Source organism: Molossus molossus, unplaced genomic scaffold (genome assembly GCF_014108415.1).
Source record: "Molossus molossus isolate mMolMol1 unplaced genomic scaffold, mMolMol1.p scaffold_m16_p_21, whole genome shotgun sequence".
NCBI lineage: Eukaryota > Metazoa > Chordata > Mammalia > Chiroptera > Molossidae > Molossus > Molossus molossus.
In genome coordinates, this window is record NW_023425357.1 from 34,949,207 (window position 1) to 34,967,721 (window position 18,515).

The 18,515-nt window shown below is 44.8% G+C and overlaps 2 protein-coding genes across 3 annotated transcripts in view; one reads left to right on the forward strand and one right to left on the reverse strand.

Annotated features, from left to right (window-relative positions):
- The window catches only part of WWP2 (WW domain containing E3 ubiquitin protein ligase 2), a 176,505-nt gene that overhangs the window by 88,421 nt on the left and 69,569 nt on the right, over window positions 1–18,515 (reverse strand). For both annotated transcript variants that reach the window (XM_036275724.1, XM_036275725.1), the window contains 2 exons: window positions 4,885–5,022; window positions 1,268–1,364 (listed from right to left, as the gene is read on the reverse strand). In XM_036275724.1, the coding sequence (XP_036131617.1) occupies window positions 1,268–1,364; window positions 4,885–5,022 (235 nt within the window). The remainder of the gene's footprint in view (window positions 1–1,267; window positions 1,365–4,884; window positions 5,023–18,515) is intronic.
- Window positions 2,891–3,364, forward strand: LOC118639355 (60S ribosomal protein L32-like). Its single transcript, XM_036275727.1, has one exon. It carries the CDS (start codon window positions 2,913–2,915, stop codon window positions 3,318–3,320), a length of 408 nt encoding a protein of 135 aa, XP_036131620.1. The 5' UTR covers window positions 2,891–2,912; the 3' UTR covers window positions 3,321–3,364.

The following is an 18,515-nucleotide window of genomic DNA, read 5'->3' on the forward strand; positions in this document are numbered from 1 at the left end:
CCTAGCAAGTTACAGAAATGGGAACTGATCTTTAGAGTGTGGGGTAACACCTCTGCAGACACTTGGAGAAAAGAAGACAGGGAAACGGCACCTCGGCTTCTAACAACATTATAGACTAAAGACCCAAACACCTGACCCTCTCTTGCTCCCAAAACCTGCCAAGCACTGACACCTCACAAATCCTCAAAACAACCGAGTCCAGAGAGGATGATGGTTATCCTCAGAGGAATTTTTCCAGATGCTGTGGACATTGGCTGAAATCATATGGTTTCTCCAAGCATTTTTCCCCACGCCCTGGGACTTGTTTGGGAAAGTTTTACCAGTTATTCCCCTACTTTCTACAGAGTAACAAAGATTTACAAATCTTTGCAAAGAAGAATCATATGATTCTTCTCCTTAAAATGTCTGGGAAGCCCTGGCCAGTTTGGCTCAGCGGTTAGAGTGTCGGCCTGCGGTCCGGGGAGACCCGGGTTCGGTTCCCGCTAAGGGCATATGCCTTGGTTGCAGTTTGTCCCTGGCCCTGGTTGGGTCATGTGGGTGGCAACCACTCAATGTGTCCCTTTCACGTCAATCTTTTTCTCTCTCTCTCTCTCCCTCCCACTGTATCTGAACAAAAAAAAGGGGAGGGAAATGTCCTCGGGTGAGGATTAAAAAAAAAAAAAAAGTCTGGGGAAATTTTACTTGTAATAAACAATAAAAACAGGTTCCCGACCCCTTCCCAATCTCCCTAATATACTTAAAACTAGTCTCCTACCTAGGAATTCAGTTGTCGTAAAAATAAGGTTGCATCATCCACACAGGTGTAAGATGGGAATGTCAGTAAATAAAATTAAGTCATCCACAATACACATAACAAGTATAATATAACTCAGACTCAAGGCACAGAGGTCTTAACCAAGCCCCAAGCAGAAACAGGCAGAGCAGCATCACACACAAAGCAGCTCTCCTCTAAGCACTTCTGTTAATCCTGGGTGGGGAACTACAGCCACCACACCTGAAGTATGAAAAGCAGTCAAGTTCTGTTTGCCGGTTCCTCTTGTCCAAATAACCAACTTAGCCAGTTCCACTCTTTGACAAGCAACCCCTGACCCTTCCAAGAATCCTGAGTTTCTACTCCCCTCTGGGCCTCTTTAAGACATGGAGTCAGTTATAAGCTCTCCAGAAATGTCTACCACTTTCTAACATAAATCATTCCTTGCCACTTGCTAGTGTGTTTTCAAAGGCTCTAAGCATCTTCCAGGCTCCTCATCATCCACAGGGGTCTTACCGGGATCTCCCTCCAAAGCAGTTTGTGCTGGGGGACTGGGGCCGATTCTCTGGGGTGACAGCTGTCCCACTGGAGTCTCTTGAAGGTGGCTGTGATCCTAGAAAGGGGATTCATCATAAGAAAAGAGAAAAACGTTGAGAAGCTCAACCCTTGCTTGAGATGTGGCTACAGGAACAGAGCTCACCTGTGTATGAGAGCTAACCACCACAGGGGGCCACAGGTAGTCAGCCAAGCCACAGCCACCAGTGTGAGAAGGAACAGGGGCAGCCAGGTGAGATCTGATCAGGGCCATGACAGAGGGGCTCAAACCTGGGAAACACCTCTTCTTCTCCAAGACCTTCAAGGATGTCTAAGGCACTTACAAGCATGTGGCCTTACACACTTCTGCCATCCACGTGAGACAGAGAACAGAGGCTGACAGTGCAGAGTGGGGCAAGGTATTAGGACATTTCTCCATGTCACAACCAGAGAGCTTATAAAAAGCCAAATCAGCCCTGCCCGGTTTGGCTCAGCGATTAGAGCGTCAGACTGCAGTCCAGAGAGATCCGGGTTCGGTTCCCGCTAAAAGCATGTACCTCGGTTGCCGTTTGACCCCAGCCCTGGTTGGGGTCGTGCGGGTGGCAACCAGTCAATGTGTCTCTTTCATGTCAATGTTTCTCTCTCTCTCTTCCTCTCTCTCTCCCTCCCACTCTATCTGAACAAAAAATGGAAAGGTGTCCTCGGTTGAGGATAAAAATAAAAAATAAAAATAAATAAAAAATATATTTTTTAAAGCCAAATCTGATTCAATTAAAAATCAAATCATGGCCCTGGCCAGTTTGGCTCAGCGGTTAGAGCGTCGGCCTGCGGTCCAGAGAGACCCGGGTTCGGTTCCCGCTAAGGGCACGTACTTCGGTTGCAGTTTGTCCCCGGCCCTGGTTGGTCGTGCGGGTGGCAGCCACTCGATGTGTCCCTTCATGTCGATGTTTCTCTCTCTCTCTCCCTTCCTCTCTCTCCCTCCCACTCTATCTGTACAAAAAAAATGGAAAAATATCCTCAGGTGAGGATAAAAAAAAAAATCAAATCATGCCCTGGCCAGTTTGGCTCAGCAGTTAGAGCATCAGCCTGCGGTCCACAGAGACCCAGGTTCAGTTCCCACTAAGGGCATGTACCTCAGTTGCAGTTTGTCCCGGCCCTGGTTGGGTCGTGAGGGAGGCAGCCACTCGATGTGTCCCTTTCATGTTGATGTTTCTCTCTCTTTCTCTCTCTCTTCTTCTCCCTCCCTCCCTCCCACTCTATCTGAACAAAAAATGGAAAAATGGTCCAGCCAGTGTGGGTCACTGGTTGGGCATTGACCCATGTACCAAGAGGTTGCCAGTTTGATTCCCAGTTGCGACACATGCCCGGGCTGTGGGCCAGATCCCCACTGGGGAGCATGCAGGAGGTGGCCAATCGATGTTCTCTCTCATCGATATTTCTATCTCACTTCCTCTCTTTCTAAAATCAATAAAGGAAAAAAAATGTTTTTAAAAAAATGGAAAAATGTCCTCGGGTGAGGATAAAAAAAAAAAAATCAAATCATGATACTCTTCTGCTAAAAGCCTTTCAACAGCTTCCTCCTTCTTAAGATGAGATTCAAGTTGGCAGCAATCTTCTACTTGGCACCATGGCTGCCCTCAGACCCCTTGTGAAACCCAAGATTGTCAAAAAGAGGACCAAGAAATTCATCCGGCACCAGTCAGACCGATATGTCAAAATTAAGCGGAACTGGCGAAAACCTAGAGGTACTGACAATAGGGTTCACAGAAGATTCAAGGGCCAGATCTTGATGCCCAACATTGGTTATGGGAGCAACAAGAAAACAAAACACATGCTGCCCAGTGGCTTTTGTAAGTTTCTAGTCCACAATGTCAAGGAGCTTGAAGTGCTGCTGATGTGCAACAAATCTTACTGTGCTGAGATTGCTCACAACGTCTCCTCAAAGAACCGCAAAGCCATTGTGGAAAGAGCAGCCCAGCTGGCCATCAGAGTCACCAATCCCAATGCCAGGCTGCGCAGCGAAGAAAATGAATAGACAGACTGTGTACACATTGTATTTGTGTTAATAAAACCATAAAATTCTGCCAAAAAAAAAGATGGGTTCAAATCCTCACCAAGGCTTTCGAGGCTGTGTGATCTGAGCCGATCTGCCTCTGCGGCCTCACCTCCCACCCCTCTCCTTGCTCCCCACGATCCAGCCACTGTGGCCACCTCTGTTCCCACCACAGGCCAAGCTCACTCCCACTTCAGAGCCTTTGCATATGGGACCCCTCTACCTCTGACTCAGCCACCCCTTTACTCACACCCCCTCTGCGGCCTGTCTAAACTCTTCATACTCCAGTAGGTCTCAACTTCCTCAGAGGAACTTTCCCTGCCCCTCATCCCAATTTACATGAGATTCCCTAAAGTATGATAATCTCACACAACCCACTACCTTCCCTTCACAGCTTTTGTCACAATTACAGCTACACAATTATTTGTGTTTACTCGTTTGACGTCTAGTATCCCTTGCTCCCACCAAGTAAATTATAAGCTCCTGGGAGGAGACACCAAGCGAGTTTTGCCCCAGGCATCTGGCTAGCACCTGGCCCAAGATGGAGCACATACTAGTTGTTCAATTATCTATATATGTGCTGTTTTTCTCCAAGCACCAGTCAGGCCAGTTGAGGGAGGATTCTCAAGTCAAGGTCCAACCATTCACCAAGTACCCTTGAATAACAGGTCATATTTCACCCATTGAAACTATAGAAAGCCTGTTTCAAGCCTGGAAAGTACCTTAATTACATCACATTTAACGAGAAAAACTATAGCGAAAACCAACCCATCTCTGACTTCATAAATAATTTCTGCTAGATCCAAAGGTGACTAATTCAGACTTAGATAACAAAACAAAAAAACAACGGCCTCCATTCAGGGCAGAGCGGGAAACACTGTTCAGATTCCCTGCTTCTGCCTGTGTCTTGCTAGTATGAATGTATAAGACACAGCATGCCCTTTCCCAACCAATACCACCTCATGAAAGACACCCTCAAGCTCCCCAGGAAGGTTAAGTGTATTGGGATGAAGAAAAATGGGCCCAAGTAACATTTAATAAAGACATTTTAGCCCTGGCCAGCTTTGCTCACCGGTTAGAGCATCGACCTGCGGTCCAGAGAGACCCAGGTTCGGTTCCCGCTAAGGGCACGTACCTCGGTTGTGGTTTGTCCCCAACCCTGGTTTGGTTGTGTGGGTGGCAACCACTCGATGTGTCCCTTTCACGTCAATGTTTCTCTCTCTCTCTCCCTCCCACTCTATCTGAACAAAATACCAAAGAAAAGAAAAAAAAAAAAGACATTTTATTTTCCAAAGCCCATGTGGGATGAAAAGATGTTTTTCTTTCCTCTCAAACCAAACAATACACTTACAAACACTTGAAATATATTTTTGTCCTTTATAAAATCATGTCATGATTTTTATCAGTATATGATCAGGATGCTAAAAAGAATCAGGGCTAGCTATGGGCCAGGGCTAGTTGAGTCATACCCAAACCCAGGGACCTGGTAGAGAACCAAACTCTGGGCACCTCCCTTCCCCCCTCCGGGGAGCAGGGCAGCACTCACCGTCTGTCACAGCACTGCCATTAGGCACGCTTCCCAGATCAACAGTCGGCCCGTCCAGGAAAATTGTCAGCTCACCGCCTGAGACAACACCGCCTTTGTTCTCCGTCTGCAGGTTCAGGGTCAGCTGTGTGTTCTCCACTGTTGGACACAAAAGGCAACATGGATGGAAGAAAGAAAATGCACCCGAAGTTAAGATTCTGTAAGTTAGAAGCTCCCACTTCGCCTACTCTGGCTCTTGTGGCAACATTTTTCTGCATCTTCAAATCTGTTTTGTGGCATAGAAAAAAGAATGGGAAGGAACAGGTCTAATAGTCATTAGTTGTATGAGGCTGGTGGGGAAGTCTGTACTCTTTCTTTTCTAGACATTTTAGATTATTGGTTCACTACATAATTTCTACACTACTTATTTGTTTGTTTATACTTGCAGGTCTATAAGAAAAAGAGAGAGATACTTAAGGCATATAGAGGAAGAAAGTCGTTCTTTCAAGCAGCACCCCCCCCCCCCCCCACACACACACACACCCATATAAAGAACAGTGGCAAAAAGAAAAGAAACAGGTCAGGTGACCCTGAGGAAATGTCATCAGGAGTCATCTCTACATGAACAATTTCAGGGGCTTATTCTTTTCTTATTTGTGTTAAAGGTATTGTTGTTTTTTATTTTCAACACTGAAAATGTTTCACTTTGAAATAACAAAAAGTTTTTAAACAATATAAGTTCATTACAAGCAAGTCAGTCAGCCCCACGGTCACAGGACCCTGAGCTAGTCCCGGAAGGAGGCCCAGCAGACACCTGGCTCTGTGACTGAGTGGGAAGGCAGCTCAGGTCCACACTGTCCTCAGGACACTGGGGAGAACAAGAAGAGCTGGGAAACCACAGCAGGAAAACAAAACAAACTGGCATAAGGCAGAAGCCCCTGACCCCAGGTGGGCTGGAAACTGCTACACACACCCCAACCCCCACTACCAAACTTGGCCACACTGAATAGCTTCCATCCAGTTACTGCTCAGGGCCGTTCAACAATTACCAAGAGAGCAATGATTCTGAGGATTTCCACGGGGTGTACAGTCCTTCCATGCCTTTCCCACATCTTACAAAGCCAGACTATGAAAACGCCACATACTACAACCTCCCTCCCCACCCACCACTTAATTTTATCTCTTAGTTGCTACTGTATTATTATAAGCCATCTCATTGGTTTTCCAGAACAAGGCAGGGTATGTAAAAATAAGTATCTCCATGAGCACTTCCTAGAAACACCTCCCCCGACTAAAAGGCCTACTCCAAATCTCTCTAAGAAACAGACACAGCCCTTTAAGAACTTAGCAAAACAAGTCTGGATCAATTCAAGGATCTATGATAACAAAGTAGAAACAAGTTATCCTTCAGGTTTTCAAGTTCTCCTAGCATCTCTTCCTTTCCTTAACCTCTCTTCCCTGTGATGGATCTCTCCAAATCTTTCTGAGTCCATTGCTATTTTCAGTCAGTTTCACTAAGGCGTTTGGTGAGTTACAAAGATTTCCATAAAATAACAATTGTAATGTGAAAACAAGTTCCTTCAGAAGTCTAGGAGTGTGTGTGTTGGGGGGGGGGGGGGGGGCTGAGGCCTTATAACCACCACCACCACTCTCCAACCAGGCAAATGAGCCATCCTGGGAGTAATGCCCCCAGCCCCGGTCTAGCCTTCAGATGTCTGCAGCCCAGCCAACAAATCAATTGCAACTTCATGAGAGACCCCAGGCCAGACTCCCAGCTAAAGCCACTCCCAAATCCTGATCCACCAAAACCATGAGATAATAAGTGTTTATCACTGTTTACAAAAAAAAAAAAAAGTCAAGGAATGTCTCCCTACTCAACTATTCTGAGATCCTGAGCCTAAGCCCCCAGCAGGGAGTACAGCACAGAGGTGGAGGGCAGGTGCCAGCCAGGTAGACTGGGTTCAATCTCAGTTCTACTACCTAGTAGCTGTGCAGCATCACACAAATTACTTAATGTGACCATCGGTCGCCTTATGTAACAGAGCAGCAAGAGCACATTTTTCAGAGGACATTTGCAAAGAATAAAACAGTGCCCAGTAAGTTGCTAATAAGCTGTCATTTTTTATTATCTCCCTGTTGACTTTCTTGTTTTTAGGCTGAACAGTTCTGATTTCTCATGGTCTAACTTATTCATTGTATAATCAGTCACTCTTCTTTTGACCTTTCCGAGCCTTTTTCAGGTTCAGGCAACAAACTCCACAAATTCTTCCAAGGAAAGCCACATAAGCACCATGGGGATGAACCATTATATATTTTAGGTCAGAGGTTAGCTTGCATCACTTGGAGACAAGTTTGACGTTCAAAAAGAGCCAGTAGTGGTGGGGAGGTCTTTCTTCTTTACATAAAACGTTTGAGACCATAACTCTCCACTGTTCTATTTACTAAAAAGGGAATCAGAGAGACCTCTGACTTCCAGATCAAACTGAGTGTCACTGGGAGCGAGACGACCCGACCCCCATACTTCCTGGTGTGCTGCCCTGGAAGTACACACCACCTTTAAAGTCTTCTTGCCTAAAGCATTTGGCCTGAACCCAACCAAGGCTCCAACCTCCTCCTTAGTACATCAAATTAGGGGACAGAGAAACAAATTCAATTATACCATTTGGAAGCCAACAGACAGATCCAGAATATGGGACATCTGGACAGTAATTATCCCGATGTCTTCAAAAATTCAATTTATAAAATGTTTCTTTTTGTTTTTTTAAGAAATAGGTTGGGGTAGGGGGTGAGAAAGAGATTCTTCTAGATTTTTTTTTTTCCTCACCTAAGGACATTTTTCCATTCTTTGTTCAGGTAGAGTGGGAGGGAGAGAAAGAGAGAAACATCGACGCGAAAGGGACACATCAAGTGGCTGCCACCCACACGACCAACCAGGGCCGGGGACAAACTGCAACCGAGATACGCGCCCCCAGCGGGAACCGAACCCGGGTCTCTCTGGACCACAGGCCGACGCTCTAACCACTGAGCCAAACTGGCCAGGGCGAGATTCTTCTAGATTTAAAGAAATATAACCTGAATGCAATGCGTGAATTCTGACTAACCCCTGGCTTGAAAAAAATATTCTTGGGGGAATCTGCAACCAGACTGGATATTAAATAATGTTTGAAATTACAGTTAATTTTCTTAGGTTCAAGAATGGTACTACGATTTATATATAACATTCTTACTCTTGTGAGATTCGCGAGATTAGGATGGCGTCCGCGCTAGTCTGCAGTGGTGTCACAGGAGAGTGGGCTGAAGTTTCAGGACTACAGTGCCTGATACCTGCAATGTACCTTCAAATGGTTCAGGAAAAATGCACACAGCCACAGGCGCACACACATTGGTTAAAGAAATGTGGCAAAACGTTAAAAAGGGTTGGATCTAAGTGGAGGGCATCTGGGTGTTCATTGTGTTACTCTTTCCAATCTTTTGTATGTTAGAAAATTTCATAATAAAAACTTGGAAAAAGGTTTTCATTTAATTGGAAAGGCTATTAAAAAATTAAACCTCTGAGAACAGAACACCCCATTATTCTCTTTAAAAAAAAATAGCTGAGCCAGGGGAGCCCTACAATGCATAATGGGACTAAGGGAGCCATTAGCTAATTGAGTGACAGACTGGAGCGTAGAGGGGAGGCTGAAAGGAGCAAGTGTGGCTGGAAAACATATACTGGAATCTTAGCTATAAATAGCAGTGCAAGCCACCTTGCCTCGGGGCCCTCGGGTTTCACCACAGCCACGCTGACAACTCTACAAAGGGCCTTTCTCTTCAAGCATGTCTTCCTACTATACGGCCTTTTGAGGCACTGCTCAAAAATCAAGAAACCGATGAAAAAACAGGTGTAGTAGGTCGATTTCCTTAACTAGAATCAGATTTAGTACAGGAAGCTCACCAGCTACTCTCAGCCTCCTTGGCCCTGCTCTGTGGTCCAGCAGCTCACACCTACTATTCTAGTCGCGGAGACTCAACAAGAACAAAACAAAGAATCTGTGCTCCAGGCTGTTTATTTCTGGTTGGGAGAAATGGTCAATAAGCAATGGTTTTTTTAAAAGTAAATTGCATAATCTGTTAGGAGGTTACAAATGCAGTAGGAAAAATGAAATGAGGCAAGAGGATGGAGAGTGCCAGAGGTGGGAGGAGGGTGTGGAGTAGTGAGAAAGTCTCACTGGAAAGAAGACTACTGAGCAAAGACTACTTGGAGAAGGATGAGGCAGGGGAGCCATGTAGGTATCTGGAAGAAGAATATTCTAGGCAGAGAGAAGGAAGCACAGAGGCTCCAGGTGAGAGCATGCCTAGCAGGTGTGAGGAATGACAAGGAGATTGGTGTGGCTGGAGGGGATGAGGGAAGAGAAGAGCAAGAGATGAGGACACCCACTAACCAGAGCCCACAAGGAAGGTCTTGGAGCTCTAGCAAGGTCTGTGAGGTTTACTCTGAATGAGATCGGAGCCCACTACAGGGTTCTGATCAAGGAAAGGACATGACTCCCATTGTAACACAATCATTCCAGCTGCAGGAGGAGCAAGGGCTGAAGAAAAGACCAAGTAGGTCACTGCAATAGTCCAAGTAGAAGCAGATGGTGACTTGGGCCAAGGCGATGGCAGTGTCTTCTGGGAATAGGGTGCCTAAGGGAGACTCTACCTTGGCTTCCTTCCTAACACATATTAGTAAAGAGCCATGACCCCCACCAAGCACATCAGCCAGGCCCCACAGGCCCACCAGTCTCGTAGAATCAAAGCTTTGGGCGATCATAGGCAGGGGCTGAAAAAGAGCCAACTTAGAGCATGGATAGAGGAAGTCAGATTCAATTACAACCAAATGGAACATATATAATGAAAATATTCCGCTGGCGAGAAGCTTTAGTTCCACCAAGAAAGCCAAAGTCCTGAGCTCATGCTAACTTCAACAATCAGCAAACACACTTCTTCAGTTATGGGACTGTGCCCTTCTGTTCTGTTCTAAGTACCCACGGGTAACCAATACTTTGTAATGCTGCTTTATGGAGGTCAATAGACAGAGGTAGGGCTGGATATTAGGATCTAGGGGAAACAAATTTAGAAAATCTCAAGGACCATGCCAGAAGACTCCTTCAAAAGCTGGCATACTAAGAGACAAGCAGACATTAGGTGTCTCCTGGATGGAATCACATACCACCTCATCAAAAAGGAATAAAAAAGAGAACCCACATCAGATCAAGCCTCTGATCTACCTATGAGTTTACAGGAAACACAAAGGGACAGAGGAATATGTTAAACCACAATTCAGCAAAATTCAAAATGTGGGAAACTATAGGACAAACTGTCCAGTTTCTCCCACAACAAAAATTTCAAGGGACAAGAAAAAGGAGAACCCATCAGTTAAAAGAGACTTAGGAGACAAATCACTCTTGTTTGGATCCTGATTCAAATACACCAATGGTGGGGAAAAAATTATAAGACAACTGGGGAAATATAAAATCTGACGGAATGCCCTGGCCGGTTTGGCTCAGCAGTTAGAGCGTTGGCCTGCGTCCGTAGAGACCTGGGTTCAGTACCCGCTAAGAGCACGTACCTCGTTTGCAGTTTGTCCCCGGCCCTGGTTGGGTTGTGGGGGTGGCAACCACTCAATGTGTCCCTTTCACATCGATGTTTCTCTCTCTCTCTTTTCCTCTCTCTCCCTCCCACTCTATCTGAACAAAAAATGAAAAAATGTCCTCGGATGAGGATAAAAAAAATGGTAAAATGGTCAATCAATATAAAAAAAATTGTTTAACCTCATTAATCATCAAGAAATATAAAATAAAGGCATCTTTGTTTAAAAAAAAATCTGATGGAATGATATTAAAATAATTACCATTAAGTTTTTTAGGAATGAAATTGGTATTACAGGTATGGTTTTTTTGTTTGTTTGTTTTTTTAATCCTCACCCAAGGACATTTTTCCATTTTTGTTCAGATAGAGTGGGAGAGAGGGAGAGAGGGAGAGAGGGAGAGTGGGAGAGTGGGAGAGAGGGAAAGAGGGAGAGAGGGAGAGAGGGAGAGTGGGAGAGTGGGAGAGAGGGAGAGAGGGAGAGTGGGAGAGTGGGAGAGAGGGAGAGAGGGAGAGAGGGAGAGAGGGAGAGTGGGAGAGAGGGAGAGTGGGAGAGAGGGAGAGAGGGAGAGAGGGAGAGTGGGAGAGAGGGAGAGAGGGAGAGAGGGAGAGAGGGAGAGAAACATCAACAGGAGAGGGACACATCGAGTGGCTGCCTCCAGCACAACCCCAACCAGGACAGGGATGAATCGCACCAAGGTACATGCCCTTGACCAGAATTGAACCCGAGACTCATTGGCCCGTGGGCCAATGTTCTAACCACTGAGCTAAACTGGCCAGGGCTACAGTTATGGTTTTTACGAATCCTTGTCTTTTAGCGATACATGCTAAAATATTTGTAGGTGAAACATGTCTGGGATTCATGTGAAATAATCCAGTTAGATGAAGCAGGAACAGCCATTCCTCACATGGCTGTGGAGCTGGGTAGCAGGCATGTAGAGCTTCATGGACTATTCTTTCTACTTTTTTGTATCCTTGATATATTCTATAATAGTTTAATTTTCAAAATCCAGCACACTCTAGGCACAAACATGACTGTAAACTAACTAAAAATCTTACAAGAATTCAGCTTTACATATACAATTTGAAACACAAAAGGGCAGAAAGTATACCCATCAAGATGCTTAGGGAATAACTCCTACCCTTATTTTTCCTTACTTCAAAGCCTCAGATTTGCAAGTTGCTTCAGGTTAATAATTTCCTATTGGGAAGAGCTGTTACGTGCAACAAGAATGACTAATATTTTTCTAAGAGTTACTTTTTCCCTTTCTTGACTTGGACTTTTTCATGCTTTCTGCGTCTGGTACTAATAAGTATAGATAAATGGGGCATGGAGGTTGCCTTCCTTGTTCCAACAAAAGAAAAAAAACTACATAAACCATAAATGCCAAACTGTGCCACTGTAACAGTGCAATCCCTTTATGAAGTCCAGAACTCCTGCCTGGACAGCTTCACGGCAGTGAATGAAAGAACCTTCTACTTTAGAATCTTTTGTCACCACTGTCCCTCCCTGCTCCCACATCACCAAAAGATACATGCATGTACACACACCTTTAATAGAAAAAAAATAATTTTTTTCTTCCTAACTCAAAATACAAATTTAAGGATTTACCTGGAAATTTCAGGAAAATAAAACAAGACACAAAAGTAGGATACTATTTTTTTTTTAAGTAGGATACTTTTAAGGAAGACCAAGTACTCCTAGGTTGAGAGTGTCAGAAGCCTGATGAAGATGGGATTGATTTGGCTTTAACAGAGCTGTTCAGTGGAACAAACAAACCTCCTTCTTCCTGCCTCCCTCTGCCCTCAATCCCATAGGCCCATCAAAAGAAAGTGAACATAAGCAGGGCATTCATTAACAGGTCAGTGTTCATTCTACACATCGCTATGAAACACTGGGCCATAGAGGAACTGAACGGAGGAAATTCCAAAAGGGCAGAGAGTCAACAGTCTCTTTTCCATTCCCCGGTCCCCCATAACTCAGACACACACAGGCTGGAGTCTACTCCAGGTTTAAAGAGAACGTTCTTTCACGTTCCCTCTACAGTAAAGAAAGCCAGAAGCTTCCAGGATTTACTGTTATAATGTCTCCTTGGCTTCCCACCTTGCCCAGAGCCTAACAAGAGAAAGTCTTTTCTACCAAGCTAACATCAGGTGGTAAACACTGGAATGCTTGTTGGGGGACCAATGTTGATTCTGCTTCACCCCACCTCCCCTCAGCCCCCATCACTCACAGGATCCCCCACCCTGGCAGGGTCCTCCCAGAACACAGAATGTAAGGAAGAGTCTACCTTGGTCTTGAAGCCTCTTCTGTGTGCTGCTGCTGGGAGGGTCTACCCTTAATCATCTCCAAATTAGAGCTTGGTCTACTGGAGGTTGCATTAACTCCTCCAGAGCAGATAGCTTCCTTTTACAAAGCTGGTTTGTAAACTTTTCCTTTTCTATGTCTTTCTTATTCATTTATTCAAGAAGCGTTTTCTGGTTGCCTACTATCTGCCTGACACTGTGCTAGATGCTGAGTTATAATGAGAAATGAATATAGACATAGTCTCTGCTTCCAGGAACCTCACAAGTCAGTTGGAGAAAGAGAAGTAAGTAAATCATCTCACAAGGAAATGTAAACTTACAACTATGAAACAGAGTGCATGTAAGAGATCTAGGTCCCATGAACAGCTGGATAACTGACCTGTTCATGGCATCAGGGAACGTTTCCTGAGGAACTGACTATTCAACTGGGGATCTGAAGTTTCAGGCAGACAGCTAGCAGGTTGGGGGAGGAGGGCCATTACAGGGAGAGGAAATACCATGTGAAAAGGCACTGTGGCACAATGAGCTGGATGCTTTCAGGAAACTGAACAGCGATGAGTGGGGCTCAGAAGGAATGTAATCCAAATGGGATAGGAGATCTACACAGTGGTGAGACAGTATAATGGCAGTGGTCCTGCCATGTTGACGAGTTTTTCTCTACTCTAAGAGCAGCAGCATAGTACTTATGGGTTTTTAATCAAGGTGTGACAAGATCTACTCTGTGTCTGCAGAACAGACAAAAGTAAGGGTAGATAGAGGCAGAGCAGACAGGAGGCCGCAGGAAAGGACAGGGCAGTAGAGATGGAGATGAAAGAAGTGAGCAGACTTGCAAAAGTAAAAACCAAGAGAACCTGAAAATAGATTAGCAAAGGGGTGGAGGTCCCATAGATGAATCCTGGGTTTCTAACTTACTTAACTGGACAAATGGAGGATCTCTGCATTGAAATATGGAACACTGGCAGAGGACCAAGACTGGGGAAGAGGTGAGGAGTTCAGATTAGGACACATTGATTTTTTTTTTTTTTTAAATCCTCACCCGAGGACATTTTTCCATTTTCTGTTCAGGTAGAGTGGGAGGGAGAGAGAGGAACAGAGAGAGAGAGAGAGAAACATCGACATGAAAGGAACACATCGAGTGGCTGCCACCCACACGACCGAACCGGGCCAGGGACAAACTGCAACCGAGGTACGTGCCCTTAGCGGGAACCGAACCCGGGTCTCTCCGGACCGCAGGCTGACACTCTAACTGCTGAGCCAAACCAGCCAGGGCAGGACACATTGATTTTGAGGTGCTCCTGACATCCATGAGGAAACAGCAAACCAGTAGTCAGGTATGTGGGTCTGGAGCTCAGAGGAAAGAAAGGTCTAGGCTGAAGTTTCTTTCTTTTTTTTATACCTTACTCAAGGATATTCTTCTACTTAACAGATAGAGTGAGAGGGGGGAAGGGAGACAGAGAGAAACATCGATGTGATAGAGCCACATCAACTGGCTGCCTCCTGCATAACCCTACCAGGGCCAGGGACGAACCGAAACTGAGGTACGTGCCCTTGTCGCGGAATCGAACCTGCAACTCATTGGTCCTCGGGCCAATGCTCTAACCCTGAGCCAAACCAGCCAGGGCATAGGCTGGAGTTTCAAATCTGTAGGTTACCTGCATGTGGTGGTTATGCATAAAGAGGAAGAACAGATGGGAATGCGATCACAGAAGAGGACAGAATGGTAGGAAACTCTCACAGTTATTAGTAAACAGATGAAGATGACCTTGCAAAGGAGAAAGAACAGTCAGAGAGGCCGCAGGAAAATAAGAAAGGATTTCTGAGAAGTCAGGAAAGAATGGGTTCCAAAGCATGGACGGAGAGTCTACCCTTCCTCATGGGAAGAAGACACAGCTCCCTCCTTCCACAGGAAAGAGGCAGGAGAGATTAGGCATGTGCATCCTCATTTCCGTACATGACAGACTAGTCAATCATGATTGTCCTTATTTCTCTTGACTCAGGGTCCCAGTGATCTATACAGGCCTATACAGCTACGCACGTTTTCACTTACAAAAAAAAGTGCACATGCCTGCACACTTCAGAATTGGCTATTCATCACAGTCATCCACCTAATAAGGTGCATTGCAGACAAAGAGTCTCTCCTGAATGAACGAAGGGGTCCCTTTAACACAGGATACAAAAGGCCTTAATGTGTCTTGGTAAATCTGTTTGTCAAGCTGTAGCATATTTTTCAAAACTTTTAAAGTAATTTAGGGGAAATAAATACAGATCTGGTAAAGTTAAATCTTTAAAATAAACTGTCAATTCATATCACTTGCTGCTGCCTTGTTAATAGAGGTCCTCTTCCCCAAGGGGAGAGAAAGTCTTCATCACCCATTAACAGCTATTCCTACAGGGCCCACTATAATAGCTCATCCATTCTATGTGCCCTCAGGGAACCTCAGGATCAAGCCACCTCTCCCGGCTGTACAGGATCAAAGCCATGTTTATAAACCCAACAGAGGCAGGCTTTCAATGAACAAACCTTCTTTTAAAAGGTCTTTGAATAGCAAAATGTAGGAGCTCTGCTAAGAGAAAATTTTTATGATTAAGGTTCTGCTTTTTAAAAAGTTCTCTTTTTTAAAAACTGGCTTTAAAAAAATTACAATTTCAGGTCAGTGAAACATGCCACATTAAGATTGGGACTAATGACCATGACAGTATACGAGAACATGGAAAATTATTCATGTTACAATGTTAACAAAAAAAAAAAAGAGAACATAGCCCTGGCCGGTTTGGCTCAGTGGTTAGGGCGTCGGCCTGCAGTCCAGAGAGACTCGGGTTTGGTTCCACTAAGGGCGCGTACCTCGGTTGCAATTTGTCCCTGGATGGTTGTGCAGGTGGCAGCCACTCTATGTGTCCCTTTCACATTGATGTTTCTCTCTCTCTCTCTTCCTCGCTCTCCCTCCCACTCTACCTGAACAAAAAATGGTCGCCACCTGCATGACCAGCCAGGGCCACAACCAACCAGGGCCGGGGAGAAACTGCAACCGAGGTACACACCCTTAACGGGAACCGAACCCGGGTCTCAGTGGACGCCCTAACCGCTGAGCCAAATCGGCCGGGACAAATGCACCCTATTGTTAAAACCCTCTAAAAACAGGTAAAGGGGCAAAGAAATAAATGAACCAGAGAAAAATAATATATTGTGTTTGTGAAGTTAGATTATGAAACATAGATTTTATTTTTTAATTTCCATTATCTGCATAGTGGATGCATTTTTTTCTTAATTTCCATATCAGTTAGACATATATAAGTTAATGTTTACAACTGAAATGACACGATATCTAAGATGGGCTTTCAAATACACCCCCAAAAAGTGGGGGCTAAAGATGAAAGACAACTGGACGTGTGCTGATCACTGTTAAAAGTGGGTAATGGGCCCTGGTCGGTTTGGCTCAGTGGTTAGAGCATCCGCCTGCAGTCCGGAGAGACCCGGGTTCGGTTCCCGCTAAGGGCATGTACCTCGGTTGCAGTTTGTCCCCAGCCCTGATTGGTCGTGTGGGTGGCAGCCACTCGACATGTCCCTTTCACATTGATGTTTCTCTCTCTCTCTCTCTTCCTCTCTCTCCCTCCCACTCTATCTGTACGAAAAATGTCCTCGGGTGAGGATAAAAAAAAAACAACTTTAAAAAAAAAAGTGGGTAATGGTACAGGATAGTTCATTACACTATTCTCTCTACTTTTATTTGTTTGAAATTTTCCATAACAAAAAGTTTAAAAATTTTGTCCCATTTATGCTATATGTTACCATCACAATAAATATTAACTTAATTTTTAAAAAATAATAACATGCTCATTATAAGAATTAAAACAATACAGAAAGGTAAAATATGACACCTTCCCTATAAACACACACATGCCAAATCTCTTTCCCATGACATAGTTCACCACGGACAACTTTAGAGGGAGTCACATACCTGCAAACACTAGCACAGATACACACGTATAAACTACGTTTGCAAAACTGGCTTCATCCTAAACCCAGAAATTGGGACCTTGAATTTTTTCCTTAATGTATTCCACAAATATTTTAAAATATATACAGAAACAATGTTCCATTGAGGAAGGTTTTAGGAATGAGGGATGGGCATGTTCAGCCTTTACTTTAATATGGCCCTCCAAGAGAATGAATTCATTAATACACATGCAAATAAACATTAATTAAGAGAGGGATGGAAGACACAGACATCACATTCTGAGAAATGTGTGGCTTGCTATCCTGCACGTAATAAACAGCATCCCCCAACCCAAGCCAGACCTGACACTAAGGTGAAAATTCCCACTTTGTACCTAAAGGTGCCACTAACTATACCGCTAGTGGATGTGGCGTTCCTACTCTGGGCCAGGAGGGTTTTCCCTCTCGACATACCACTGTCCTACAAGAATAAATCTCCTACTCTAAGAAAAATACTCCTAGAATCCTGAGAGACCAAAGGAAAAGGGAAAATAAAACACTCGAATGAGATAAGTGAGGTTTGATCTTAACACGATTCCAGCAGCTGCAGCGTCCCCCCTGGGAGAACCTGGGAGGCTGGAATGGGCAATCAAGCGGGAGCCACTCTCAAATGGATGGCACAAAGCAGAGGCGCAAACATCAGATGAAATGTTTCAGGGTTCGGGGTTGTGTTTTGTTTTGTTGTTGCTGTTGTTGTTTTGCAACGGCAAGGAAACAGCTCATATCCTAGCAAGTCTCATTTTCCTGTCACCAATTCTAGGCTGTGTGCAAGGCCACCATGTCATGCCCACAGCAGCTGTCAGTTTAGAAACTGAATGCTATGAAACTGATCGAAAATAGTTCAGGTCCTCAAGGAGACGGCACAGCACCCTATGGACAGGCTTACAAGGAATGGAAGAAATTTCTAGAAATGTACAAACAGTACAGTCCTAAATTAACAACAATCCAATTTGGATAAAAAGTTTCCCAAGTCTTCCTTGAGTAACTTAACCTTCTGGACCTGCAGTGAGTGCCCAGTGTGGGGGCCACAAGCCACACGTGGCCACTGAGCACTAAGAATGTGGCCGGTCCGCACAGAGACGTGCTATAAGTGTAAGTGACACACCAAGTCTTTAAAGACATGATACCAAAAAAAAAAAAGGATGTAAAGTAGCTCATTAACTATTTTCTTTATATTGATTCTATATTAAAATGATAGTATTTTAGATATATTGGGCTAAATAAATCTATTATCAAAACTAATTCCACCTGTTTGGTTTTTACTTTTTTACATGTGGCTACTAAAAAATCTGCAATTATATATGTGGTCCACGTTATTTCTATTAGCCAACACTGCCCAGGTACCCAGGTACCTCCTCCCTGCCACTTTTGGTTATCATCTTGAGCAGCTGTCACTCACCAGACCTGGCTGCCCCCAGGGGCCTCTCTGCGTAACCTCTACTGCACCAAGCTCATTCCTGCCTCAAAGCTTCCCACATGCTTGCTGTTCTGCCTGGAGTGCTTTTCCCCTGTTGGCCTGGCCAACCCCTTCTCATCCTCCTGGAGTCCTGGTGTCACTTCCTCCAGCAAGCCTTCCTTGACATCCCCTACCCTAGGCTAGGTTAAGTCCCCAGTGACATATTCCCAGAGCATCCCGCACTTTCCCCGCCCCATCTGTCACAACAACTGGAACCGTTTGCACCAATTATCTGTTTAACATCCCTCCGCCTTCCTCTCTAGATCCTAAATCCCTGGACTGTCAGCC